This window comes from Mesoplodon mirus (assembly GCF_964341445.2).
Source record: "Mesoplodon mirus genome assembly, chromosome: 7".
In the NCBI taxonomy this organism is placed as follows: Eukaryota; Metazoa; Chordata; class Mammalia; order Artiodactyla; family Ziphiidae; genus Mesoplodon; species Mesoplodon mirus.
The window spans coordinates 9,877,310-9,904,512 of record NC_138983.1 but is presented as its reverse complement, the minus strand read 5'-3'; the positions used below and the strand labels follow the sequence as shown (position 1 = coordinate 9,904,512).

General features: G+C 55.6%; 1 protein-coding gene across 1 annotated transcript in view; it reads left to right on the top strand.

The window, feature by feature from the left end:
* The window catches only part of FADS2 (fatty acid desaturase 2), a gene marked incomplete at its 5' end in the record, with an annotated part of 35,521 nt that extends 12,770 nt beyond the window's left edge, over positions 1 to 22,751 (top strand). The window contains 8 exons of the mRNA XM_082629609.1: positions 5,144 to 5,269; positions 13,889 to 13,949; positions 14,362 to 14,438; positions 19,165 to 19,262; positions 19,523 to 19,619; positions 19,924 to 20,003; positions 20,456 to 20,581; positions 20,940 to 22,751. Of these exons, the coding sequence (XP_082485735.1) occupies positions 5,144 to 5,269; positions 13,889 to 13,949; positions 14,362 to 14,438; positions 19,165 to 19,262; positions 19,523 to 19,619; positions 19,924 to 20,003; positions 20,456 to 20,581; positions 20,940 to 20,991 (717 nt within the window). The 3' untranslated portion in view covers positions 20,992 to 22,751. The remainder of the gene's footprint in view (positions 1 to 5,143; positions 5,270 to 13,888; positions 13,950 to 14,361; positions 14,439 to 19,164; positions 19,263 to 19,522; positions 19,620 to 19,923; positions 20,004 to 20,455; positions 20,582 to 20,939) is intronic.
* Between the last annotated feature and the right edge of the window lie 4,452 nt (positions 22,752 to 27,203).

Below are 27,203 nucleotides of genomic sequence, written 5' to 3'. Positions count from 1 at the left end.
GCCTGGAGCTGTCTGAGAACCTGGTTTCTTTCCAGAATTTCAGGGGTGAAGGATGCACATAGTTGAGCGCTTTGTTTCATTTTATATCCTTTTCTGTTGGAGAAAACCCTCCTCGGTGCTGAAAGTAACATTTCACTCCAGACCCATGTTATCCCCACACACTTAACAAAGATGGACTGTGTCCTGTTTTCAGACTCTGGGTGGGAGAGCCTTTCCCGCCTGATGTCTCTCGGTCCTTGAAGGGCCCTGGGACACAGCTCTTGGATCAGACGGAAGATGCAGTCAGGACAGAAGACTGGCCTCCATGTAGAATGTTGACTTGTAAACTCTGGGGTGACAGGGTACTCAGGTTGGGAGGCTACAGGAGGTCAGGGACCTGGGTTCTGCTGATGGCTTGCCAGCCGCTGCTAGCTGTGTCCTTCGTGCCGTGTCCAGGCCAGTGGTGTGGCTGGGCAGGGGTGCCCCAGAGCAAGAAGCATCACAGCTTTCATGGAATCGCTCTGGCACCCAGTGGCCACACAGCTGCAGACAAGCCTTGTAGGTCCAGCTGTTCCTCTGGTCCCTTTGTTGGGACAGCACGGAGCTGGCTGCAGGGAGGTCCTCAGGTGCCCTGCCCATTTGGATGTCTTAGCTCAAGACAGTGAGGGCACTGAACAGGGTGCTGCAAGCTTCAAGATGTTGGGACCCGCTTCTTACTGTCAGCCTGCACTGCTGTAGGGTTCCACGGGCAAGCCATCCACCACCCAAGTCCCCCTTTTCCTCAGCCTACGTCACTTCCGGTGGACGTTTCTTCCCAAGGGTGATCTTGTACAAAGACACTTCTGAGAGGTCGAATCTCTGTTTGGCATTGCACTGAAGATAACATGCAAACCACCAGGCCTGGCGCCATCTAGACTCTACATCTGGAGATGGAAATCTTTGGAACCCACAGCCTTTGCACAACCTTATCTGGGGCCACCAGGGCCGGAACTAGGGTGAGGCAAGTGAGCACACAAGTGTGTCCCAGGGGCACAAAATTTAAGGGGACACCAAAAAGAGTCAGGAATTGAGATAAGGAACATTTTAATGCAATATTTTTTTAAAAAAGCAAAATTAATGCAAAAAAATCCACAATGAGCAAAATACCAACATTTCAAATAAAGATCAGGACTGTGTTGAGCCATATTGGAATCTAAAGCCAAAGGACAACTTGTACCTCACATACATGTTCGTATGTATTCGTGTTGTTCTTTTTTCGATGGTAGATTTTTTTTTTAATATAAATTTATTTATTTATTTTTGGCTGCGTTGGGTCTTCTTTGCTCCGCGCGGGCTTTCTCTAGTTGCGGCGAGCAAGGGCTACTCTTCGTTGCGGTGCACGGGCTTCTCACTGCGGTGGCTTCTCTTGTTGCGGAGCACGGGGTCTAGGCGTGCGAGCTTCAGTAGTTGTGGCACATGGGCTCAGTAGTTGTGGCTCGTGGGCTCTAGAGCGCAGGCTCAGTAGTTGTGGCGCACGGGCTTAGTTGCTCCGCGGCATGTGGGATCTTCCGGGACCAGGGATCGAACCCGTGTCCCTTGCATTGGCAGAAAGATTCTCAACCACCCTGCTACCAGGGAAATCCTAATGGTTGATTTTTTTTTCCCAGAGCGTTAAAATAGTTGAAAACTACTTAAAAATTGGAAAGGTGGTATATTAAAAATCCTAATATGAAGTTTAAATTGATTATTTATACTGAAACCGAATTTATTATTATTTTACAATTTAAGTTAATTAAAAATTGTTTAAGGAACTTCCCCAGTGGCACAGTGGTTAAGAATCCAGCTGCCAGTGCAGGGAACACGGGTTCGAGCCCTGGTCCGGGAAGATCCCACATGCCGCTGGGCAACTAAGCCCATGTGCCACAACTACTGAGCCCACGTGCCACAACTACTGAAGCCCACGCACCTAGAGCCTGTGCTCCACGACAAGAGAAGCCACCGCAATGAGAATCCTGCGCACCGCAACGAAGAGTAGCCCCCGCTTGCCGCAACTAGAGAAAGCCCGCACGCAGCAACAAAGACCCAACGCAGCCAAAAAATAAATTAGTTAATTTAAAAAAAAAAGGGGGGGTTTTAAAATTATTTAAGAGACTTTCCTGGTGGTCCAGTGGTTAAGACTCCGCACTCCCAACGCAGGGGGCCCGGCTTCGATCCCTGGTCAGGGAACTAGATCCCACATGCCGCAACTAAGATCCCGGCGCAGCCAAATAAATAAATAAATATTTTAAAAAAATTATTTAAGACTGTCACTTAGTTGAGAGAAATTGTCAAACTTGGCAGTTCTCTCAATTGAAAATGGGATGAGCAAAAGCGTAGATTTTTAGAAATATTGTTGATGAGTTTGCCTCAGGATCTGCTATGGCTCTGCCCAGCACTGCTAGCCCAACTGAGGGGGCCTTCTTTTGGCTTCTGGAACATTCCACGCTCCCCTTCCCCCAAGGCCTTCACCTAGGCTCTTCCCTCTGTCAGAAAAGGGACCCTCACTCTGGCCGGCCTGCTCCTGCCCAGCCTGCTGCCCAAGGGCAGGCCTTCTGAGTGGCCTCCCGAAACTTTTCCAGCTCCGTCAGCCCACCCCAGTGTGGAGTGATACCCTACTCTCCCTCGCTAGACAAGGACTCGCCTCCTTCCCCACTTCATCCCCAGGGCAGGCAACATCGGCACCACGTTCTGAGAGCACAGCACTGAGTCACTGCTCCAGAGCAGGCAGGGCTTCCCAGTGCCCAGGAAGGATACGGAGGGTTGAGCCTAGTGAAGAAGGATGGAGAAGAATCACAGCAGAGAATAGCACCATCAAAAAATGTTTTGTTGGGCTTCCCTGGTGACGCAGTGGTTGGGGGTCCGCCTGCCGATGCAGGGGACGCGGGTTCGTGCCCCGGTCCGGGAGGATCCCACGTGCTGCGGAGCGGCTGGGCCCGTGAGCCATGGCCACTGAGCCTGCGCGTCCGGAGCCTGTGCTCCGCAACGGGAGAGGCCAGAGCAGTGAGAGGCCCGCGTACCACCAAAAAAAAAAAAGTTTTGTCGTTACAGCCGATGCCAAGTTTGGGGATGGCCCCACCTTGCCTCCTCTCATCCCCGTGGTGCTCATAGCCTGTCTTTCCTCCAGTTATTCATCAAACATCTCTTGGTGTGTTGTAAACATCGTGCGTACATGCCTTGCCCCTTGATTTCTTTGTGCCAGGGACTCTCTTGCGCTCTTCCCAGGAATTTGGTTCCTTTTGTCTAGAAAGGCCAATGTGTCATCTGATTTCTTAATCCTCTAAGCTCTCATTCGCTGACTTTTTTTTTTTTTGCCCTGTTGGGTTTTGAGGCCCTCCTGCTTACAGGGGCCTGAGGTCACTGCAAAGGCCACAGCTGCTCAGAGCTCTTCCTGCCCATGGCCGTTAGGGTCCAGAGACTGTCTGTACCAAAACATCTTCCAAGTAAAATATTTGTTTTCCCAGTTAGGCCTTTTTATAGATGGCCAGACCCTTGGCCAAAGCATTGATTGATCCAGCAACAGTTCACCAGTGAAGTCCTCATGCTGAAGAGTCAGAGGAGTCTTGTTTCCTTCTCTGAGTCACGGGGTGACTTTGTAGAGGGACATGCCTTCAGAATGTGCCCAGAGCTGCAGCTGGTGAGACAGCAATTTGTGGCCTTGAAAGAAATACTCCTGCACTGCTTCTTGTCTGCTAGAATTGTAATTTTATTATTATTATTTTTATTGGCTGTGCCGCACAGCTTGTGGGATCTTAGTTCCCTGACCGGGATTGAACCCAGGTCCTTGGTAGTGAAAGCTCAGAGTCCTAACCCCTGGGCTGCCAGGGAAGTCCCTAGAATCATAATTTTATATTTACCCGGTAGAACCAGGAAGCTCTGTTGGTGAGTGTTTATGAAGCTCCGCCGAGCCTTCTGGGCGTCGTGTGACTCAGCTGTCACCTCTCAGGGCAGTGGCATGTCTGGCTGCTGGGCTGTCTCTCGCCAGCTACTCTGTGGGCCATCTGAGAGCAGGGACCACTTGTGGTGCTCTTTTTTGTTTTTTTTTAAAGCTTTCTTGATATTCAGATGCTATACAATTTGCGCCTTTAAAGTGTACAAACCAGGGAATTCCCGGCAGTCCGGTGGTTGAAACTCTGCACTTCCGCTGCAGGGGGCATGGGCTCCATCTCTGGTCAGGGAACTAAGATCCCAGCTGCTGCGAGGCAAGGCAGAGGTAAAGTGTACAAGCCAATGACTGGTACTATAGTCCCAAATGTGTGCAATCACCTTCACAGTCACTGTTGGAACATCTTGATCACCCCAAAAAGAAACCCCACGCCACTTAGCCACCACCTCCCAACCCCCTCACCCCAACCCCAGCGCTAGGTAACCACTCATCTTTCTGTCTGTGGATTTCCCTGTGCTGGACATTTCATATAAATGGAATCCTTTGTGGCTGGCTTCGTTCACTTAGCATCGTGTTTTCCAGGTTCATCCACGTTGTAGCACGTGTCAGTATTTCACACTTTCCTATGGCGTGGCCAAACGTATTCCATTGTATGGATCTGCCATATTGTATTTATCCATTCATCAGCTGATGGACCTTTGGGTTGTTTCCGCTTTTTTGGTTATTTTAAAGAATGCTGCTGGAACGTTTGTGTACAAGTCTTTGTGTGGCTCTGTTTTCATTTCTCTTGGGTACACATGTAGGGGCAGAGTGCTGGGTCATATGGTAGGGACCACTTCTTACTGTTCCCAAAACAGAAGTGTTCCCCTCTGCGCAACACACGCAAACAGGAGACCAGCAGAGGATGAGGGGGGCGGAGCCTCACGCCCGGTGTTGGCCGAGAGCTGAGACTCCACCACACACGCTGAAGCACGTGCCTTTCCGTCCATCCCCAGCACTGTCTTATGATCAGGGAAATAGGCCTGGAGGGGGGGAGTGACCTGGCTCCATACGGAAGTCCTGGCCAAGGGGCTGCCCAGCACTCTGGACTCGGCACCGGCAGGGCTGCATTCTGGCTCTCAGGGGCCCGAGGCCCTGTGTATAATGGAGAAGTCAGCCCTGAATATTGGACCTGCTAGGAACTGGTCCTGAGCTGGGCCTGTCGTGGATCCCCTTCCTGTGCACCGAGGACTGCACTGCTCACCCCTGTTCCTCCCCCGACAGGGTGCTTCTGCCAACTGGTGGAACCATCGCCACTTCCAGCACCACGCCAAGCCCAACATCTTCCACAAGGACCCGGATGTGAACATGCTGCATGTGTTTGTCCTGGGTAAATGGCAGCCCATTGAGGTATGATGAAGGGGACCAAGTGGCCATGGGGAGTGTTTGGCCTGCGCAGGGATCAGGGGAGGAATCCCGTAGGGTGGAGAGTGTCTGATGTTTACACGAAAACCTTTCTTGGACACCCTGAATTATTCAAGCTGAAATGTCTGTGGGATGGCCTCCTGTGTAAATAATGGATGCAGCTCCTTATCAGAGTGTTAGATGCCTCCCCACCTCCCATGGGCTGGGGAAGAGCATTTCCTGGCTTGTTCCTTCCAGTTTAGCAGGAAGGCACAATTCCAGAGCTCAAGCTTGGTCCCCGAAAACCAGCCCCAGGAAACCTTACTTGGAGAGTCACAGTCCCCAATGCTGGGAGGGACCTCAACAGGGTCTGGTCCCACCTGCTTCACCACAGATGCCAAGCGAGGCTCGGCAGGAGGAGGGCGTGTGTTCAGGGTCGCATCATTTTTTGGCCAGTCTAGGATGAGGCCCCAGATCTGACAGCTAGGCCATTTCCTTCCACTCCATCACACTGCCTTGTTTTTACATTAGTTTTTTTAAATTATTATTATTATAAATATAGAACATACCTGTTACAAGCATTTAAATAATAACAGAAATAGACCAAACTAAGAAGTGAGTCTCCTATTACCCCTACCATCCCCCCTTTGCCTCTAGTGTCATGCCCCCGAGGGTGACCACTGGTGACAACATACTACAAAGTCCTTCCAGATATTTCCTATGTGTGTAGACATACACACGTATCTTTTTTAAAAACAAAAATTAAAACTTAAACAATTTTTCAGCAACTCGCTGCCTCACCAAACGTACACTTCTTTGCTGGAGTCAGAAGTGTTTGGGCCTCCACCTGGGGCTGTCCAAGTGTTCTGTCGTATTTCTATACCATAATGTAAGCCACACTATTTTATGACAGGAAAAATTGGTGTTGCTAAGTCTTTGAATAAAGGCCCCCCCAATGCATTTAAAGAATTTAAAGACTATCCTCATTTAGCATTCTGTAAAAAGTAGAGCCTCTATGTGACAGCCTCTAAAAAAAATCTACATATGCTTTACTTTTCAGAAATACGTTGGTGATGTAAACCAAAGTTTAGAAGATCCTTGTTGCTTTTACGTAGATCTTAAGTGTGACCGTACCACGCACAGAGTAGGGGCCCGATAAGCATTTGCCAAGAGAGGCATGTTTACCCTCAGTAAGGAGCAGTGTCTTTAGTTGGTCGTATTCCCGGTAGTGTTGGCATCCAAGGATTGGAACAGGGAGAGAAAAAAACCTGTCCCCTCAATTCTGGTTGGTACCCTCCTCTCCTGTTTCATATCTATCTGACAGAATATCTGAGCAGAAACATGGGCTTTCTGTGACATTGTCAATTCAGAGGAAATTAGCCAAAATTCAGTACTTTGGAAGTGTGGAGGCTCTCTGGCTGGGCAAGGATTTTATTCTCTGCCAAAATACATGCTTACGTTTTCCTTCTAGGAAAGAGTTTGCTCGCTTTGATTTGAGGTGTCTAGCTAGTAGGACTGATTAACCTGGGTCCATCTGATAAGAAGACAAAGGCTTTCCTTTCTGGGTGAGGCTTCATGTTGTAGAGCTGTTGACTGGCTTGACAAATGCTCTCTGTGTCCCTGAAAACAAAATCTAGTCTCACCAGTGATGCTGGCAACAAGGCGTCTCTCCTCTCTGTGTCGTGGCCAGCGAAACTTCTTCCAACATCTCTCCCTAGACACCTCTTGAATGCCGACTTCTGGGGAGGGGGTGCGGTGGGAGGTTTTGGGGATCTGGCCACCCAGTTGCCAAGTGGCCTTGAAAGACCATGAGCATGGCCACGGTGCTCCGTGAAATCCTTTCTCTCACATACTTGGGGGAAAGGCCAGCTGTTTCTGGGTTCCTGGTTGAGCCATACCCTAGTGTCCACAGGACCATGCTGCCTGGAAGGGACCTTTCTTTTATACTTAGAAAGTTCTTCATATATTTTCAGTGTTTTATGGTTTCACTTTTTTTTTTTTTTTTTTTGGCCATATGGCATACGGGATCTTAGTCCCCTGACCAGGGATCGAACCTGTGCCCCCCGCAGTGGAAGCGTGGAGTCCTAACCACTGGACCTCCAGGGAAGTCCCTGGTTTCACTTTTATTTATTTATGTATTTATAATTTTTAATTTTTTGGCCACACCACGTGGCATGCAGGATCTTAGTTCCTGGACCAGGGATCAAACCCATGCCCCCTGCAGTGGAAGTGTGGAGTCTTAACCACCGGACCGCCAGGGAAGTCCCTGGATTGGAGAATTTCTCCTTCTCATACGGTGGACTTAGAGCAGTGAGGAACCTTCTTGCTACAGAAAAAGAATATCCCGCAAAGAGAGACCATGATTCCTTGAGGCCCTGTTTTCCAAGATCTCCAAAACCCACTTCCTGACTCCAAGAGAAAAGTTAGAATGAAGCTGGGAGGTTGGCCAGGAGGAGCTGGGGGAGCTGCATCTCGGGCAACTATATGAAGCCAGGGCCCTCAAGGAGGACTGAAGTGTTCCATGTTGGTGGCACCCTCTGGCTCCTGGCAGAAGCAGAGGCACATCCTCTTTGGAAGAAAGTCTCCAAATATAGGTATGAAGATTCCCATAGGCTAATATCAAGCAATGAGCTCACAATCAGAGATCGCCAGCACAGAAGGAGGCTAGCCACTATGAGTGAGAATCAGAAGAAACAACATATAACAGATTTAGATGCTATAGAACTCCAGATACTCAGGTCCTATGTACAATATAGAAAGGTTATGTATGAACTTAAGATAAATAAACAACAAGTGATTATCAAAGAACCAAACATTTTTGAATGACCAAATGAAGTATAGATATAGATATATATCTCCAAAACAATGGGTTAAATAGATTAGACAGAGCTAAAGAGAGAATTCGAGTCCTGGAAAATACATATAAATAATCAAAAAGTAATATGGTTTGCTCTCCGTTGGGTCCCCAGAGCCTGTGCATAGTAGGCCCTCAACGTATGTTTGTTGAATGAATAAGCTGCTTTGTGTCGGCCTGTGCTAGGAGTTGGAGGCTCAGAGCTGGCCAATGTCCCTCTTCCTAGGATACTCCCAGCCCAGTGAAAGAGCCAAGACGTGCCCTCAGATGGGCATGTTACCAGCTAGGGTGTAGCAGGAGACATCAAGCCAGCAGCTTTGTTGAGGGTGTTAGGAGTTGAGGGGGTGCTGACGGCAGGGCTGTGCACCCAGGGAAGAGGGAGAGGTCTATGGGGTCGAGAGGGACTGTGTATAGTAAAGAGAGGGATCTGCAGTTGGAGAGGGTCTGGCTGCAGACAAGAAGTGGTGGAGCACCCATCAGAGCCTGGTTCCCTGGACCTCTTTTTTTTTTTTTTTTTGGCTGCACTGCAGCATGTGGGGTCTTAGTTCCCCGACCAGGGATGGAACCCATGCCCCCTGCAGTGGAAGCATGGAGTCTTAATCACTAGACCACCAGGGAAGTCCCCTGATATCACTTTTGAATGCTTGACTTTTGCCAAATGGGACTTGGCTAAGACCGATGGTCAACCTTCATAATTCTCAGGAGTCAGCCAGTTTTCCTGGTTCCCCCTTACCGGGTCACGCCACCCCTTCAGAGTGGGAGGGTATCCTCTCCTGAACCCCAGCACCTGGTCTGGGCTGAGTGTCAGCACAGGACGCTGTCTGGGTGACTTGGGCGTCATGCCGATCCGTGCCGATCCATCCGTGGCTCCTTAGAGCTCACTGCAAGCTTGTCGTGGGCCGACTTTTCCCTCCCGGAAAGAATGTACATCTTTACATTCAGCCTTTCCATCCAGAAATAAGACATCTTTCTCCATTTACACTTGAGTCTCCTTTTTATATCTCTTAGAAAGGTTTTCCTTTTTTAAAAAAAAATATTTTTATTTATTTATTGTTGGCTGTGTTGGCTCTTTGTTGCTGCATGCGGGCTTTCTCCAGTTGCGTTGAGTGGGGGCTACTCTTCGTTGCCATGCGCGGACTTCTCATTGCGGTGCCTGCTCTTATTGCGGAGCACAGGCTCTAGGCGCGCAGCTTCAGTAGTTGTGGCACGTGGGCTCAGTAGTTGTGGCATGCAGGCTCAGTAGTTGTGGCGCACGGGGCTTAGTTGCTCCGCGGCATGCGGGATCTTCCCGGACCAGGGCTTGAACCCGTGTTCCCTGCATTGGCAGGCGGATTCTTAACCACTGTGCCGCCAGGGAAGTCCTCCTTTTCTTTATGTGTCTTGTGGATGGTTTTTCTTTTTTCAATTAAATCCTAGGTCACTTCTGTTTTTTTGTCATTATGATAGGGGTTTCTCCAGTATTCAGGAAACCTGTTGATGTCTGGCTAGTTATCTTATGTCCAGCTAGTGTCCACTTATGTCTGCTTGTGATTGTAGTTGTTTTTCAGTTGATTTTTTTGAATTTCCCAGGCAGACAGTCATATCCCTGAAAATAATGAAAATTTAGACTCTTTCTAATCGCTCTACACTCTTATTTCTGGCTTGGGTTTTATGGCATTACTGGAACTTCAGAACAGAATTCGTGGTGATGTCAAGGACGGTCTTGTTTTGCTCATCCTGCCCCTCCACCACCCACTTTTTTTTTCTTTTTTCTTTTGCCATATCATGGTGGGGAACGAGGAGGCCCTTAGCCCTGTAGCTCTGTAAACGGGCTCCCAGAAGCTGGGGATGTTTCTGCCTCCCTGCCTGAGATCCTGCTTTTCCCGCCCATCTGGGAGGCTCTCCCTGCCCCACGGCCTGTCTGCAGCTGACCCTCCAGGCTTCCTTCTTGAACAGGCCAAATATTCCTTTGGAGCACCTGTGGCCCTCCTCTCAGGACCCTTGGGCTGGAGTCTTGCCACCTTGCATGCCTGCCGTGGCCGTGTTCCTCATTTCTGTGTGTGAGTCTGGGCAGGGCTTTGCAACTGCTCCCCTCCCCCTTCCCCTGAACAGACAAGGAAGACCCTGGTCATTCCTCAGACATTTTTTTTTTTTTTTGCTGTACGCGGGCCTCTCACTGTTTTGGCCTCTCCCATTGCGGAGCACAGGCTCTGGACGCGCAGGCTCAGCGGCCATGGCTCACGGGCCCAGCCACTCCGCGACATGTGGGTTCTTCCCGGACCGGGGCACGAACCCGCATCCCCTGCATTGGCAGGCGGACTCCCAACCGCTGCGCCACCAGGGAAGCCCATCCTCAGACGTTTTGTTCCAATGCTGAAAAGTCCCCTGCACATGCCCCTGGCACCCCCTCAGCCCATAATCCAAGCCCGGCCTCCTGGTCCTTGCAGAGGCTGAGCACAGGAGGGTCAGCTGGCCGGGGCCCAGGGTTGTGGGCCTCCGGGAAGACAGGCCGCCAGGGCTGGCCGTGCTCCCCCTCCCTCTGCCTCCGGCCTGTGCTCCCTTCAGCCTCGGCTTGAGGACGTGTCAAAGCAGGTCCTGCATGTGCCACCACTCCCTGGGGTCTGGACACGACAAGCCACCCGGATCCTCGCCCGCAGCTCGAGTGGAAGCACCCCCTATCTTCCTGAAACTACCCTGTGATGGCCTCACCACCCGAGCTTTCTCCCTGTGTGTGATGAGGGCTGTCCTGGAGGACAGAGGCGTGTGGGTCCTCCAGGCCTGTGGTCCCCACTGGGGAGGAAGGTTGACTCTTACTGAGTCCCCGGGCCTGGCACTGTGCCGAGCGCTGCACATGGGGCGTCACTTAATCCTTGCTTAACAGTGAGGCAGGAGCTCTCATCAAACCCATTATATAGATGGAGCAGCTAAAGCTGAGAGAGAGTGAAATAACTTGCTCAAGGCTACAGCTAGAAAAGCAGTGCCACCATCCAAACCCAGGCTGTCTGGCTCCCAGCCAGGGCTTCCGGGTCCTGTGGGACCCTGCCTGGGGCCACCACCTGCTGGACACTAGAGGCCTGTGTTTGTTGGATCCCTCCAGCTTCCTGATGAATTAAGAAGCCAGGAGCCCCTCCTCCTAGCCTGGTACATTCTAAAACAGCTCTCCCCATCCCTTCCCTGTGCCCGTGACATACAACTGAGTGTTGCAAAGAACTGAGCGTGTGAAAGTCAAGAAACCAGAAGGTTGGCCCCAGGCCAGGCCTGGCATCACCAAACCACAGCTGTGCTTGCTGGTTTTCAGAGGAAAGCGAGTGCCCTGTATCAGCCTTACCCTGACGGGCGACCTTGCAGTTCCCCTAACTGAGGTCATCAAGACGGGAAGAGGCGTCCCGTGACATTTTGCCTGTTACCACACACGGGCGCACGTGTAACCGTGACTGGCTTTCCCCCACAGTCCTAAGTGCTTTCACAGCCCCATCACCAATGGGCCCTTGACAGCCCTAAGAAGTACTAAGAAGTACCCATGATACCTCCACTTGACAAATAAGGAGCCCAAAGCTCATGGGGTGGGAGGGCGCGGGAACAGCAAAGCAATTTGCTCAAATAACAGATTGTTTCCAAATCTGGAGCCCCCGCCTCTCTAAGGCTGGGAGCCCTCAGGGGTGGACAGAGAGGCCTGCCGCTGCCTGGGGGCAGGGACTCGGCAGCTCCCGCAGGACAGTCTGGGGCATTGAGGGGACACACGTGGGAGCCTGCAGTGCTAAGCGGCCAGGGGCAGCTGGGGAGCATCAGCCCCGTGTAATCTCCTGTCACCCCCTACAGGGCACCATGGATCAGTGCAAATAGGGTGCTTGCTGTGCAAATGCAGCTTCAAACCAACTCCCCAGCTGCGCCCACCCCTGAGTCCTTCTGTGGGGTCCCTCTGCCAGCCAGCCTGCATTGCCTTTAGTGCTCACTCCCCGAGTAGAGCTGGACAAGCCCGAGGGTCCTCTGGGCCTGGGGCTGTCCCCTGGGCTGAGCTGTGGGGCAGAGATGTAGGAGGGCTCCTGTCCAGGGCTGGAGAAGCCTGCAGACAAAGTCTGGGCCTGGTTCCTGGCTTCTGGGAGGAGGTTAGAGCAAGACCTGGGGGCCTGTTCTATGGGCCACATGCTCCCCAGAACTCAGACCACCAGACCGGCCACACAGGGGGCACCTCTAATCCCTCCGTCCTCTGAAAAGTTGTCCAGATCTGTGTCTGGTGTCCCCTGGCTGGGACCTCTCCAAGGCCAGCCGCAATCTTACTGATAGCCTTCGTGCAAAGGACATGCATTCTGGGGACGGGTGAGACCCCTGCCAAGGCACAGGAGGCCACACGGAACAAAGGGATTGATCCTGGTGGTGCTTCAGCTGGGTGTGCCATGGCCATGGCCTCTGTGCCAAGATGCACGTCCTGGGGACAGGCTTGGCTTTGCTCCCACCGGGGCCCCTCTGTCCGTGGGCCCTCCCTGTGATTTTGGCAATCACTCCCCTCTTGTGTTCTCACCTGAAGAACAGGAACACTGGCCTAGAGGACATTCAGGGTTTTGCCATCCATATCATGCTTTGATCTCCCAGCTGAAATAAGCAGGAGTGGACAGCACTGGATGAGAGCGGCACCAACCTTCGGAGCCGGGGGTGGGGGTGGGGGAAGGGGGGCTGAGGAGCCGTGTCCCAGGGGTCAGCCCCTGGCATTTACGCCCTTGTTCTCATTGGCTCCTCTTAACAACCAGTGATTTGGATGCCATACAGGGCTCAGGCGGGCTCCGTGACCTGTGCAGTGTCTCAGCGCAGGTGAGAGGCAGAGTCGAAGCCCAGGCTCCCCACACAGACGCCCAGCATCGCAGGTGCCCCTCTTCGAGCAGCATCTTTTGGTCTCAGTCCCCTAGGGGCCAGGTGGGCTGGTCCCTGGGGGGGTAGACCTTGAATTAAGGAGCTGCAGGGGCCCCGTGGGGCCGTGGGTCCCCTCACCCAGGCTCATGCCCAGTGTGGCCTGAGACACTTTGTACAGTGAGGATGCCCACGCCCCAGCCAGCCCTCCCGGCCCTCCTCACTTGAATGTCTGGGTGTCAGGGTGCCCTGGGTAGGACCAGGTGACCAGGTGTGGCCTGAAGAGTCCATGTGGTCCATGTGGTGACCTCCTCTGGCCCGCCGGCATCCTCAAGTGAAAAGTCTCAGCCTGGAAATTGCAGGAGGCTCTGGGAAGGTAGATGTGCCCGGCCTGGTGACTGTTAACAATTCCCCAGGCCCTTACCTGAGTTCTCCTGCCCACTGCGGGCTCCAGAGAGCTTCTTAGGGGGACCCAGGAGCTTTTCTGTCTCCCAAAGGGGTGGAAACTGGCCAAGGAGCTCCCTCTGGGTGTCTGTGTCCCCCACGTGCACTGTTGAGTTGTGCATTCACTCAACATTTATTTAGTGTCTGTCGCATGGGCTCTGAGTCCACTTTCTTGGGTTCAGATCCCAGCCGGCCCGCTTCTCCTGTGGCCTTGGGCAGTGACTTGACCCAGAGCTTCAGCTTTGGAAGCACCGCTCGTAGAGGAGCGCATGAGCTGAGGCCAGCATGGGATGCAGCTTGGGATCAGCACGCCCAGCGAGGGCTGAGGAAGTGTTGGCCGGAGTGGCCGGGAGCCCACAGGGGCCCAGGCTTGGGAGCCCAGGGTGCAGAGGACAGAAGCCCCCCGGGCAGGAGGAAGGAATGGTGCTGCAGAGCAGCTGGAGGAGAGCACGGGAGGCTGGAGCCTGAGGGGTGCTGGGGGCTCACGGTCTCTGCTCTCTCCTCAGTACGGCAAGAAGAAGCTGAAATACCTGCCTTACAACCACCAGCACGAGTACTTCTTTCTGAGTGAGTGCTGGGGCACCCCGCAACCACACCCGGACCCCCTTCTCACCCCAGTGTGGCCCTCTGTCTCCCCTCCCACCTGACCACCTTCCAGACCCAGAAAGTGACACCAGACCTGTGAGAGGAGAAGGGACCACAGCAGCCATCCCAGGCAAACCCCACATGGCCCATGACACAGAAGGGACATTGGCCCAGACACCTGCCCAGGGTCCCACACTCATGATCGCTGGGCGGGGTGCCGGCAGGTGCCGTCTGCTCCCAGCCCCCTCCTCGGGTACCGGGGCCCTGGCCGCCTCTGCCCGGGAGCTGCAGAGCTGGCACCACATTCAGGCTTCTGCCCCCGGCTCCTTCCCATCTTCCAGGCCCGCCCGGGTGAGACAGGCCTCTCTAAGCGCCTCTCCTCTCTCTCCTGCAGTTGGGCCACCGCTGCTCATCCCCTTATACTTCCAGTACCAGATCATCATGTCCATGATCGTTCACAGAGACTGGGTGGTGAGTCCAGGGGGCCCAGGAGTGTGGGGTGGAGGGTGACTGAGGCGAGTGGACCCTGGGGGCCTGCAGGGCCCCTGGCATCTCCTCCTGGGGTGGCTGCCTTGTCACCCTCAGGAAGAGACTAGCTCTGAGGCTGCCAGGAGCCAGGGAGGCCATAGCACCCCAACCCTAAAGATCCCCCCACACAGGGCACCCACTGGGAGAGCCACGGCCTTGGCAGAGCTCCTCAGAAAGTTCCTGAAGGCAACGTATGAGCCCACCCATCCAAGGCTCTGCCCCAGTCATTGCCCTCCTGTGGCCCCCTGTGGCCCCTATGACCCGGTGGACCGGGTCACACTGCACTCTGGTTGGTACATGGAGAGCCGCCAGGCACTTAGTTTGCTACAGCTGCATGAGAAAGTGCCACCAGCTGAGTGGCATTTCTGTTAAACGACAGAATTGCATTGTCTCACAGTTCTGGAGGCTAGAGTCCAAGATCAAGGTGTCTGCAGGGTTGGTGCTTCTGAGGGCTCTGAGGAAAGATGTAGTCCAGGCCTCTCTCCCTGACTTGTGGACGACCATCATCTTGTCCCTGTGTCCCTTTCCATCATCTTCCCTCTGTGTGTGTCTGTATCTGTGTCAGGTTTCCCCCTTTGTATAAGGACACTAGTCCTAGTGGATTAGGGCCCGCCCTAATGACCTCATTTCCACTAATTACATCTGCAAGGACCCTATGTCCAAATAAGGTCCCGCTGTGAGGTCCTGGGGATTAAGACCTCAACATACTCATTTTAGGGGACATGATCCAGCCCATAACTCCAGAGAGAGAAAGGGACCCTGGAGAGGGCCGCGTAGCGTGGTGCACAGAGGTCCTTGGCTTGATGTAGATGTGCAGGAGTGGTTCTGTGGAAGAGGACGATGTGCCCGTGATGGGATGCCCTGGCTGAAGCAGTGACCCTAGGCAGAGACTGCTTTTGGCAGAGCAGGGTTCACTGGGACGGGGACAGGGCCCCTGCTCTCGGGACCAAGCGGATAGTCACTGAGTCAGTATTGCTGGTCTTTTTTAAAAAATCTAGTTTCATAAATGAAGATATTGAAACTCTGAGAGTTTGGGACTTGCCCAAGGTGACACCAAGGGGTGGGTCAGGCACTAGAACCCAGGCCTCCCGATGCCACGGCCTGGATCCTGTCCCCACACCCCAACCACCACTGTCCCATGTTTGTACAGCAATTGAAGTGCTTCAAAGTACTTTGTCTTACATTCTCTCCTCGGCGTTATTGGCAAAGGTGCCTGCTGATTCTGCTAAGAGGGCCAGGCCTGGGACTCAGGAGCAGGTGGGGCTGTTTGGGGAGGAAGTGGGATTCTGAGGTCTCTGCCAGCCCTGTGCTGGTAAAACCTGTACCACACTCTTCTAAGACACGCTCTTTTATCCGTACCCGCTGTGTTCCGGGAACGGTTAAGCACTGCCCCCTATGTCGTGTCATCTAATCCTGTTTTGCCAGCAAGGCAGGTACAGGCCAGAGGGAAGGAGTTTCTGGATCAGTTAAGTGGTGGAAATTGGAATCCAGATCTCCTGCACCTGAGCTCACCTGGGCCCTTGAAGGGGTCACAGCAGAAAGGGACCGCAGTGCTGCTGCTGGGGGCACTTTAATCTGCTTTCATGGCAAATGACTCCTGACATGAATATTTAATCCTTTTTTTTTTTTAACTGTGTTTGTTCCCTAAGGAACAAAGCATTACATAGGGACAGCGGGAAATGGAATCAGACTTTGTACCTGAACCGGCTCAGGTGGCCCAGCCAGGGACATTTGATCGGGCCCCTCAGGGCAGGGCTCTCCCGCTGGGGAGTAGGGTTCAAGCTTGGGTTTCTAGTACAAAACTGTAGCTGACTGGAGCCAGGCATGGCGCCAGACCCAGCACTCCCCTCAGGGGCCCACATGGGCAGAGGCATGCCCTGTGCTGTGGTTTTCTGATTTATGGTAACAGTGAACTTAGGTGCCAAGTGCAGCTGTGACCTGGGGCAGTGGTCCTCAACAGGGACAATTCTACTTAGCCACTTGGCAACATCTGGGAGCCTTTTTTTTTTTTCGGCCGCGCCATGCGGCATGCAGGATCTTAGTTCCCTGACCAGGGATCGAACCCGTGCCCCCTGTAGTGGAAGCTCGGGGTCTTAACCACTGGACCACCAGGGAAGTCCTGGGAGACGTTTCTGATTGTCACAACTCAGGGGGGATGGAGAGTTTTTGGCCTCTAGTGGGCATCCTACCATGCCCACGACAGCCCCCCCCCCCCACAGCTGAGAATTATCCAGCCCCAAATGCCAGCCAGCATTGCCAGTGGCTACATCCTGGGGATGTTTCCCAGGCCTCAACTTCCTGGAGGTCCGATGTATCCGATACCACTAACTGCTCCTTCTTAAAATTCTCCCTGTCAGCTTCCAAGTGCCGCCTCTGCTGGTTCTCCTCCACCTCTGTTTCCCTGCATCTCCTTCATCGCTTACCTGTGAAACCAGTGGTCCCATGGTCATGTATCGCGCTGCACAACAATACATAAGCACACACCTCCATCAATATATATGTACATACTATTGCACTGTGTACACACAAACAAGGAATTAAAATGAATGTTTAGACCACCTCGGTCCCGAGGTCTTGCCCTCCGCCGGCCCTTCGACTCCCCTCCCCAGCCGCTCCCCCCAACCCCTTTCTACCCCAGCTGATGGCACCCATGCCAGGGACCAGCCCAGATTCCTCATGACCAAGCAGTCCCCAGGTGGAGCTGTCCCTGCCTCTTAAATATTTCTGGAATCTGTTATCTCCTCCTCAGTGCCATGGGTCCTGGTTTGGGCCTCTGTCATTTCATTCCTGAGCTACTGGAATAACCGTATCTCCCCACCTCCAGTTGGCAGGGATCCAGTTTAAGGTCCAGATGGGACCACGTTCTTGTTGTTTAAAGCTCTCAGTAGGTCTTCATTGCTGGCAAGGTAGAGGCCAGTCCCCCCAGGCGGACGTGACATGGCCTTGGTCTCCTGCCTCCACCTCGAGCGCTTGGGCTGGAGTATATGGAGCATATAATCTGTATGTAAACACAGCCGCTGCCCGGTCGCTTCTCTGGGCTTTTCTTCGTATTGTCGTCATTCTGCAAACATCCACCCTACTGTTCTTTGCTTAGCTGACGTCCGGTGTATCCCAGCCCAGCACAGGCACCACCTCCTGATGGAGGCCTTTCCTAAATCAGGATCGGGTCAGGACGTCACGCCACACTCCCATCACCCCTGTAACTATGTGTCCCCTTCCATGTGATATTGAAGGGATCTCTGTATAAGTCTGTCCTTCCAGACGAGGGGCTCTGAAGGACTTCCTTTTGCCCCCAGCACCTAACTCAGTCCCTGACACAGAGAAGGCATTTACTGAATGTCTGTGGAGCTTAACTGAACAGAGCTCGTTTGAAGGATGAGTTTGCTGAGCAGATAAGGGGAGGAGCTTCCAGGTGGGTGCAGCCAGACGCAGATACTGCAGCACAGCCTGGCTGTGGGAGATGGGCTGCAGATGAGGCCAGGCCGGTGGGCAGGCATGTGAGGGCCGTGCGGCCTACTAAGGGGCTGGATTTTATCCTTTATCCCCTGGCGGGGAAGGAGGCCCGTGATGGCTTTGAGGATCGCAGTGGCGTGGTCCAGCTTGCGTGTTGGGAAAGTCTCTGTGGTAGCAAAGTGGTGCAGAGACCAGAGTGGAGTCTTTAGAGCTCAGACTTGTGGGCTGTGCTTATTGTTGCAACACCTTCAAGCCATGTAAATTCTCAGGGGGTGGGGGGGGTGTTCTTTTTCCATCCTGCAGATGGAGGAACTGAGGCACAGCTCAGAAAATCACTTACAGCTACACAGAATAGGGTGGAGCTATAATTAATAGCCAGCAGCCTGACCCGGAGCCTCTGCTCTCATCACTACCCTGCCGAGTCTCTGGGGAGAAGTGATGAGGGAGAGGAAACAGTCAGTGCAAAGGCCCTGAGGTGGGAACAAGCTGGGTCAGGGTGGCTGAGAAGAGAGTGGTCCCCAATCCCTGTGGGCTGATCTGGGTGGGATGGGAGGGCTTAGCAGGGAAAGATAGCTTGGAGCTAAGATGGTCGCTCTGGTTGCCACGGTTATGGAGCCATTGGGGCAGATGGGGGAGGTGCTTGCCCAGGAAGGGAGGAGAGCCAAGTGGAAGAGGGGCCAGGAGGAGACTCAGGTGTGGGAAGAGGGCCAGCAGTGTCAGAGGTTGCTGGGAGGGGCCAGAGGTGGGCGATGGATGGTGTCCCTGGCCTTTGTTGTGCTGGAGTGAATGTCCAGGAAGGAGACCCAGGTGCTGATGAGCAGTTTGTGAGCCTGCAGGTGTCAGGGGTGCATGCAGATTATAATGCACCTTCAGAATCCTCGGGACCGTGAAAGAGCTGCTGACCCCCAGCCCCTCCCCATGGCTGGCATCTGCTGGTCCCCATCCCTGTTTATTTCCCTAAATGCAGAGTTTGCAGCCCCCTTCCTGTTGCTAAAACACTCAGCATTTCCCTAGACATAAAGACAGTCGTGCACCCCTGCGCTGCCAGGCGTCGCGTCCTCAGTGGGCCTGGTGCCCAGTTTCATGGAGGCCTGTTGAGCTTTCTTGGCCCCCTTGGCCCAGCAGTGAGAAGGAGGTGCTGTGTACACACACCTGTGGTCGGGGAGCCGTACCGGGGGGGCGGGCGGGACACTCCCATATCTGTTTCTCTCCTCAGGACTTGGCCTGGGCCATCAGCTACTATGCCCGTTTCTTCATCACCTACATCCCTTTCTATGGTGTCCTGGGAGCCATCATTTTCCTCAACTTCATCAGGTGCCTGCGCTTTGCTGGTTAATAACCCCTGGGCCCTCGAGCACTGGCACTGATGGGGGCTTTGATGCGAGGCCCCATGAGGAAAGGCTCAGAGGTCCCCACTTCCTGCCCCGGCCCCTCGTCAGGGGCTGCACTCACTCGACCCCCCACCCGCCCTGGGCTGCTCCGGGTCGGGAGGGAGGCTCTGTTCCCACCGATTCCCCGGGCCCCGTGGAGACCGAGCACGCCGGGCTCCGGTGCTGAGCCGAGCTCCCTTCCAGGTTCCTGGAGAGCCACTGGTTTGTGTGGGTCACGCAGATGAACCACATCGTCATGGAGATTGACCAGGAGCCCTACCGTGACTGGTTCAGCAGCCAGGTGAGGGTGGCCAGAGCTGGCCACCGGGGCCCTGCGGAGCCTGGACCCGAGGTCCGTGTCCTCAGTTCCCGGGAACGTGGCTGCCCAATGGGCCCGGCGCCGTCCTGCGCTTCCCTGGGGCTGCCTGTGTCCTTCCGCCGGGAGGAACAGGGCTGGGCAAGAGAGTGGCGGCGAGCTTTTGGAGGGACCAGTGGGGAATCTGGGCAGGGCGGTGAGACCCCTGGGTAGGGCTGGGCCTCGTGGGAAGGAGACGGGGCCCTCTGTGCTTTGGCTCTTGGCCACTCATCCCCCTTCTCCCTGATAGCTGGTAGCCACCTGCAACGTGGAGCAGTCCTTCTTCAATGACTGGTTCAGCGGGCACCTCAACTTCCAGATCGAGCACCAGTGAGCGCAGGCGCGGGCAGGGAGGTGGGGGTGGGTGGAGGGCGTACAGTGGAGGGAAGTAGCCACCAGCCTCCCCGGCAGAGGGCAGCAGGTGGGGACTACCTCTCTCTTTCCCAGTGAGTTCCCCCCACCGACCCTAGAGCGTGTCTCCGCCCCAGCGCCCCCCGAAGTCTGGAGAGGGGTTCTCCTGCCCTGGGCCACATGGTCATAGTGACGCCCACCCCTGCACGTGTGGCTTGGCATCTTCCTTGATCCCGTGAGCCTAGCAGGGCAGGTGATTGGTCCCTTTATTGCCAGGGAACCCGAGGCCCAGCCCTCCCCCTCCACATGCCAGCCGCTCCTGTGGGCACATAGGGAGAGACGGACGGGTCCCCTGGGCCCGACCAGCCTCCAAGTGGGCTGTGAGAGGAGGTGGGTGCTTCCTCACACCCGGCCCCCCGCACTCTCCCCAGCCTCTTCCCCACCATGCCCCGGCACAACCTGCACAAGGTCGCCCCACTGGTGAGGTCCCTGTGCGCCAAGCATGGCATCGAGTACCAGCAGAAGCCACTGCGGCAGGCCCTGCAGGACATCATCAGGTAAGGGCTGGCGGGCACAGGTGCTGGTGCCCCTTGAGGTCCGTGGGACACAGGGGAGGAGACTGAGAGGCATGTAGCTGGGACCACCCATGGTGGAGACGGGGGCGACAAGAGGAGCCAAGGCCCTGCTGGCACTGGTGCCCCCAGCCGGCCCCTCCGTCGCTAGGAATTGCCTGGGCTCTGTGCGGGTTGGATGAGGACCTTCCCTTGGTCCTTCCACAGGGGTCTCCCGGGGAGCCCTGAGCTAGCAGGCCCGCAGGCCCCTGGCTGAGAGCTGAGAGGAGGCACCCATGCTCCCAGCACCCCGCTTCCTGAGGCTCCCTGGTCCCTGACTGTCCCTATCCCTCTCTCTTCCCAGGTCCCTGAGGCAGTCTGGGCAGCTGTGGCTGGACGCCTACCTCCACAAATGAAGCTGCAGCCCTCCGGGCGCCCATGGGGAAGGGGGACCAGGTGGGGATGGTGGCCAAAGGGAAGGGTGGGATTTGGTTCAGGGGGTGTCATGAGGCTGTGGTACCTGCTGGCTCACAGACTCTGGGTTCGGTCTTTCCTGTTTTGCTCTCTGGTTTCGCTGCCTTCGCGCCTCCCCCCAGCACCCTCCCTCCTGGGGCCTGCCCGGTGCGCCCGGCTCTCCCCACCTAGGAGCAGAGCCAGGTGGCTCCAGCCCGGCCATTACCCTCTGCCCCTAAGCATCTGCCAGACCAGAGGTGCACAGGTGCAGCCTGTGGCCCCCACCCCCTTGCACCTGGCCTCCAGGCCTCACACCGCCTTCTGTTCTCCCTCAGATGCTCTTGAGGTCTGCAGGGCTGGGTCCTAGCCAGCAGGACGGCTCCCTGAGCCTGCAATCCTGGCTCCACCCTCTCTGATGGCCGCCCACCGTCTGCCCCTATGTGGGGTGGCGTGCTTTGTGCCCAGGTCTCCTTCCCACCACCAGGATCGGTACTTGGGGCGTCCCTGCAGGCCCCACTTTCTCTTCAGATGTCTTCAGCCCCTGGGCCCTGACGCCAGCCTCCCTGTGCCTGTAGCGCAGCCAGCTCAGGCCTCGGGGCCCAGGGAAACGTCCTCCTGGCCCCACTGGAGCCCTCGGACCCAGGCCTCGAGCAGTTCCATCCTGCTGCCTCCCAGCTCCAGAGCCTGGGACTTTGGGTCCAAGGGGGCAGTGCCACAGATGGGCTTAGCAGAAGCAATGGCCAGGTCAGGGGTCAGCCAGCCTGTAGGCTCAGCCCTGTCCCCCCATCCCTGTTCAGATGTTTGTCCTGGGTGAGAGGCCTAAAATTCCGGAGCAATCAGACCCTTCCCCAGAGCGCTCTGTTACCTGCCAAGCAGTGCCAGCCAGTCCCCGGCTGCTTGGCCCATGCAGACTTGGGTCCCACAGGCTGCAAGCGGGCACTGGAGCCCAGGGGCTCATCCCAGCCCCGCCCCAGGTTGGGGCTGCCTGCGTGGACACTCTCTTTCACCATCTTCTATGCTGTCGTGTCTTTTCCTGGTTTTTTAACCTTTTGTTACAGGATGCATTCTGACGGGGGTGGCAACGGGACTGGGCCATGTGACAATCTGCCTGTTACCAGCCGCCCCTCGCAGCCTCCCCAGGCCCCACAGTGGGTTGAGCTGGGCTCACTCACTGAGGCCATGGTGGCCCTGAGTGTCGGGAGGCAGAGAAGGAAGGAGTCCCAGAGGCGGTGACCCTGAGGAGCCGGGGGTTTGGGGGGGACCTAGTGGGACAAGGAGGGGTTGGGGCTGGAGCCCAGACAGCTGAGGGTACAGGAAAGTGAGGGGAGGGTGGGGAGCTTGGTGCCCCTGGGAGGATCCAGAGCTGCTGCATTTGGAAATTAACCCACTAACCATTATGTAGCTCCAGGGGAGGGCGGGACAGGAACCAGCGCTGGCCAGCCGGGAGGGACCCGCCCTGGCTGGTGATGGACCCTTCACGTTGCCATGGCAACGAGGGTCCGCCTGAGGCCCTCCCACTGGGAACACACTGGCCAGAAGAGCCACTGTCCCTCCCCTGGAGCAGAATGGATCCATAGGGAACTGATCTTAATTTTTATCATGTTGCTTCCCCACCCCTACATTTTTGGAAATAAATGAAGTGATTTTATTCTCACTTCCTTGATCAGCGCTGGCCGTGTCCTGCATGCTGATGCTGCGTGGGGTGTCGGTGGAGGGTGGAGGAGGGGCCCTTGTTGCACTGGGAGCCCTTTCCCTCTGTCCACCCCTCCCCAACCCCCTCCCCCCACCACGCCTTTGCTCGGGAGAGGACTTCCTCTCCCCGTCCCCGAAGTGCACTCCAGGCCAGGAATTTTGGACAAATGGCCCAAACAGATGAGCCCTCCTTCCTCTTCCTGGGGACTGGGGACTCTCCGCGGCTCCCACAAAACCACCACCACCGGAGTGAGGCTATCCGGAAGGTCTCTGGGGGGCAGCAGGGGGCTGGCACAGGCCACCTTCCTGACATCCTCATTCCCCATCCCCCTCCTCCTTTAGGGACTGGTTGTCTGCCCACAGGCCCACGTCAGCTGGCTTCTGCTGGACTCCCCTCTACCCGTTTCTGGTCACTGTACCGAGCGCCGGGGGCAAAGAGTCTCAAGGGGCTGAGGAAAGCCCTGGGGACCAGAGGTCTTGTGGCCTCTGTGCCCGTGCAGTGGCTCATTCAGTCCCCAAGCCTGGAAAGAGTCCATAGGAATGCGCCAGGGGCACTTGTACAGTTTACCTCCCAGTGGCTCCCACACTGCTCTCTGATGACCCTGCTCTGGGCTGGCTCAGCTGGCAGGTCAAGCTGAGTGTTCCAGGGAAGAGCCAAGAGGTTCACGGGGGCCAGAATCCCAGAGGCTCCCCACCTGGCCTTGCACCTCCTCCCAGCAGGGCCGGGGAGGGCTCCAGAGTAGACACTTGTCCTCCCTCTTGCTTCGCCTATGACCTCAGTATAGCCGGCAGGGACAGCCAGCTGATCCAGGTAGGGTGTGTGTGTGATTCCCCAGTGGGCACAGACTGTGGAGTAGGACCTGGGATTCCAGAAGCCTCGAGCCAGGAGGCAAAGACCCAGCCCTGGCTCACTGAGTGGCCTTGGGTGAGTCCTTTGCCCGCCCCAGCCTTCAAGGCCGAAGTCTCCCCATTTGTACAGAGAAGGCAGTGGGCTACAGGGCTCCAAGGATGTTGTCATCTCCCAACACTGTGAGCCCTTGGCCTTGCCCTGCCTGGACACCCATTAGAAGCCTTCAAATCTGGGAGACGTTGGGGAACAGACCTTGCATCCTTCTTACCTGTGCCTGTGTTCTGCCTCCTACCTGGGCTGGGCCTCGCACCCTGACTCGCAGGATGGTAGAGTACACACACACCTCTGTACCCCTGCCAGCTGTAAGTCCAGCATCCATCACCAGTGACAACCAGGATCCCAGGAGGGGGAGGAGAGTGGTGGCTCTGAAGGCATCAGGTAAATCTTGGCCCAGGTTGATGGGCACCTGGACCTTCTGTGACTTCTTCCCCCACCCCCACTCCCCACCTTGCCCTGATGTATTACCCTTGGGGCAAGAAACTGGGGACACCCATACCTGCTCTCTGTCCAAGCGCACCTCCTGTCCCCATACTCTGCTGAGGCTCTTGTCCAACCCAGAATCGTGGGTTTCTGATCCCCACCCCTTGCCAAAGTCATGACACCCTAACGTGCAAGGCCCCGAGTGGTCACAGGACCAAACCTCCATTCACAGGTGAGGAGGCTGAGGCCAGAGGGAAAGGACTGGCTTGAGGGCACTCGGTGCAGCAGCTCAAGCCCGGCTCTGCACCCTGCACTCCGCCTGGCCATGTCCTTCACCGCCGCCAGGGAAGGTCCGTTTCCCAGACCATGGGCTCTTCCCGTCCCATCAGGCCAAACGTCAGACTGCTCCTGAGAGGCCCAGCGGCTGGGTGGACGAGGTGGAGACACGCAGGGAGTTAGTCCCTGTGGAGGGGATAAGAGCTCACCCATGGCAGGTGGCTACCCTGATAAGAGTATCAGCTTTGTGGGTGGCGTGGGCATGTGCTGGCACCGGGCCCAGAGGAGGGGCTGGCAGAGCAGCCTGGACTGGGTGTGGACCTGGAGCCCCAGAGGTGGTCACTGGCTTGACAAGTTCCTCAGGCGTCCAGTGGGAAACTCAGACCCTCTTGGCCCACTGGGAGGAGAGAGGAGGCCTTTGGTGAGAGGGGCAGGGCGGAGGTGGCCGCCACCTAGACTGGGCACAGACGGCCCTCAGGAGTGACAGGCTACTGCTCATGGGACACAGTGCTTTGGGGACTCCTCAGCTGTCCCAGCCACGCCATCCCTGGTGAGGTGTGCCCCTCTGGACAGGACGCATCTTCTCACCCCTGGTCTGAGTCTGAGATGGAAATGATTAGCTGTGGATCCAGTGGGGTACCTACACCATCTATGAAGAAACCGAGGCCTGGAGGGGGAAGGCAGGGCCCAGGCAGGTCTGGAACTACTAGCCCGTGCATAAACAGAACAAGAGAACACCAAGCATGCTAGGACTTAAAGATCATGTCTCTACTGTCCTCTGCTATTATAAATACATTTCTTTGAACTTTGAAGGCATTTGGGTCTTTTCCAAATTATCTGATTTAAGAGCAAGTATCCAGGAGGACTAGTGACAGGTACCAGGGGCTTGGAAAGGGCCAAGGAGATGGAGGCAGCCAGGTGCTCCAGGACGTGTGTGGGGGAGGGGTGGGGCGGGAAAGACCCACCACCTGTCCAGTCACATAACCTACCAGCTGCTCCCAACATAGCAGGCAGGGGCTGGGTCTTGTGAGTCTCCTTTTCCCCCATCTGCCCAGGCCAGCTCACAGAAGACTCTGATTAAATGCTGGTTGATTGAAGGGGGCAAAAGGCATGGCTTCCCTAAGGAGTTTTGCTTTTCCTCTGGGCCCAAGACTGTGCAGACTGTAAAGCAGGGCCATGGCCTTTCTTAGAGGTTCCGCCAAGGCCCTTCCCTCCTTGTACAGACCCAGCCCAGGCCCCGTGACCGCATAAGAAACCTATAGACATAGAAGGGGGAATTCAACTAGGGAGAGGGGTGGTTGACTTGTCCTCAGGGGTTCCAGCATGGGGGACAGAGAGGGACAAGGGCAAAGATGACCCACCAGTGAAGGATTTCAGGCAATAGGGAGTGGGGTGGCTAACTGAGGCCAGGGGGCCTTCCCAATGGTCCTTTAAGCAAGTTACTAGGCAACTACCCATTTGCAGTTGTGAGGGCACACTGCCCTCAGCCACCACCAGGGGCAGCACGGAGCTCGGCCTGCCCCACATTGGTGCAGATACTCCAGGTACCTCTGGGGGGCGTTGCAGGCTCAGCGTTCCCGCTGGGTGGGCACCCGCTGTCCCTGAGTCTAGTGTGTTAGCATTTCCCTGATAAGGGCATCAGAGCCACTGCAGGAAAGGCACTGACCATCTGCCCAGGGGGATTGCCATCCCAGGGCCCAGAAGGCACCAGGAGTCAGCAGGTGACCACAGGAAGGGGGGCTCCCACAAAGAGAACAGCCTGTGCAGGGGCCCTGGAAGTGGGACTTGCCCTGGACACAAGGATTTGCTCTCAGGGCAGGAAGTACCTTTCAAGGACAAAACAGGCTTGGAAGCAGCCAAGTGCTTTTCTCAGGTGAGAGCAGGTGACGGCCCCAGGGCCATGGACTCTGTGCAGAACATTTTAAAAATAAATGTCCTATTGCTGGAGCCCCTAAGCAAAGAGCCCTCTACATAGCATCCTTTTTTTCAAAGCATCCCTTTGATCTTCCATCACCCTAGGAGGTCATACTATTACTCAAAGAGATTGCATAACTTCCCCAAGGTCACAGCCTAGAGTCCAGGCAGAGGCAGGTCTTTCCCTTGGCTGCCTGATTCCAGAGAAGAGGGGGTGGAAGCTGCGTGGAGGGGGTCAGGGTGGGGCTGGGTGGTCCCTGGAAAGACTGGACAAGAATTGCGGTACCTGCACCTCTTCCACCTCCTGTAGCGAACCCAGTCCGGGGCCATGGGAGCCCAGACAGAGTGGGGGGCAATCCTGCAGCTGGTGGGGAGATGCCGGCTCCCACTGCAGAAAGTCCCTCAGAGAAATTCTAGCTCAGCATTTCAATTTTTTTTTTTTTTTTTTTTTTTGCGGTACGCGGGCCTCTCAGTGTTGCGGCCTCTCCCGTCGCGGAGCACAGGCTCTGGACGTGCAGGCCCAGTGGCCATGGCTCACGGACCCAGCCACTCAGCGGCATGTGGGATCTTCCCGGACCGGGGCACGAACCCGTGTCCCCTGCATCGGCAGGCGGACCCTCAACCACTGCGCCACCAGGGAAGCCCTCAATTTTTTTTTTTTTAAGCTGCTGACATTGCTTCAAATGAAATCTTCTGCTCAGCTTGGAGCTGCCGAAGTGTGTGTGTACTGGGAGCGGAGGAAGCCCCTCTCCCCACCTTCAGGAAGCCGCCCCAAGAGGCAACTCCCTCCCCAGAAGTGTCCAAATACCACAGGCCCAGGCCAACCACACCCATCTTCCAGATGAGGAGCCCAAGGCTTATTAGTGAAGGACAGCGCTGTGCTCTCAGACTCCAGGGACGGAAACAGCCCCTTCCCAGGGGTCCCGCCTGAATGGTTCACTGCAGGCAAGCACCTGGCCCCAG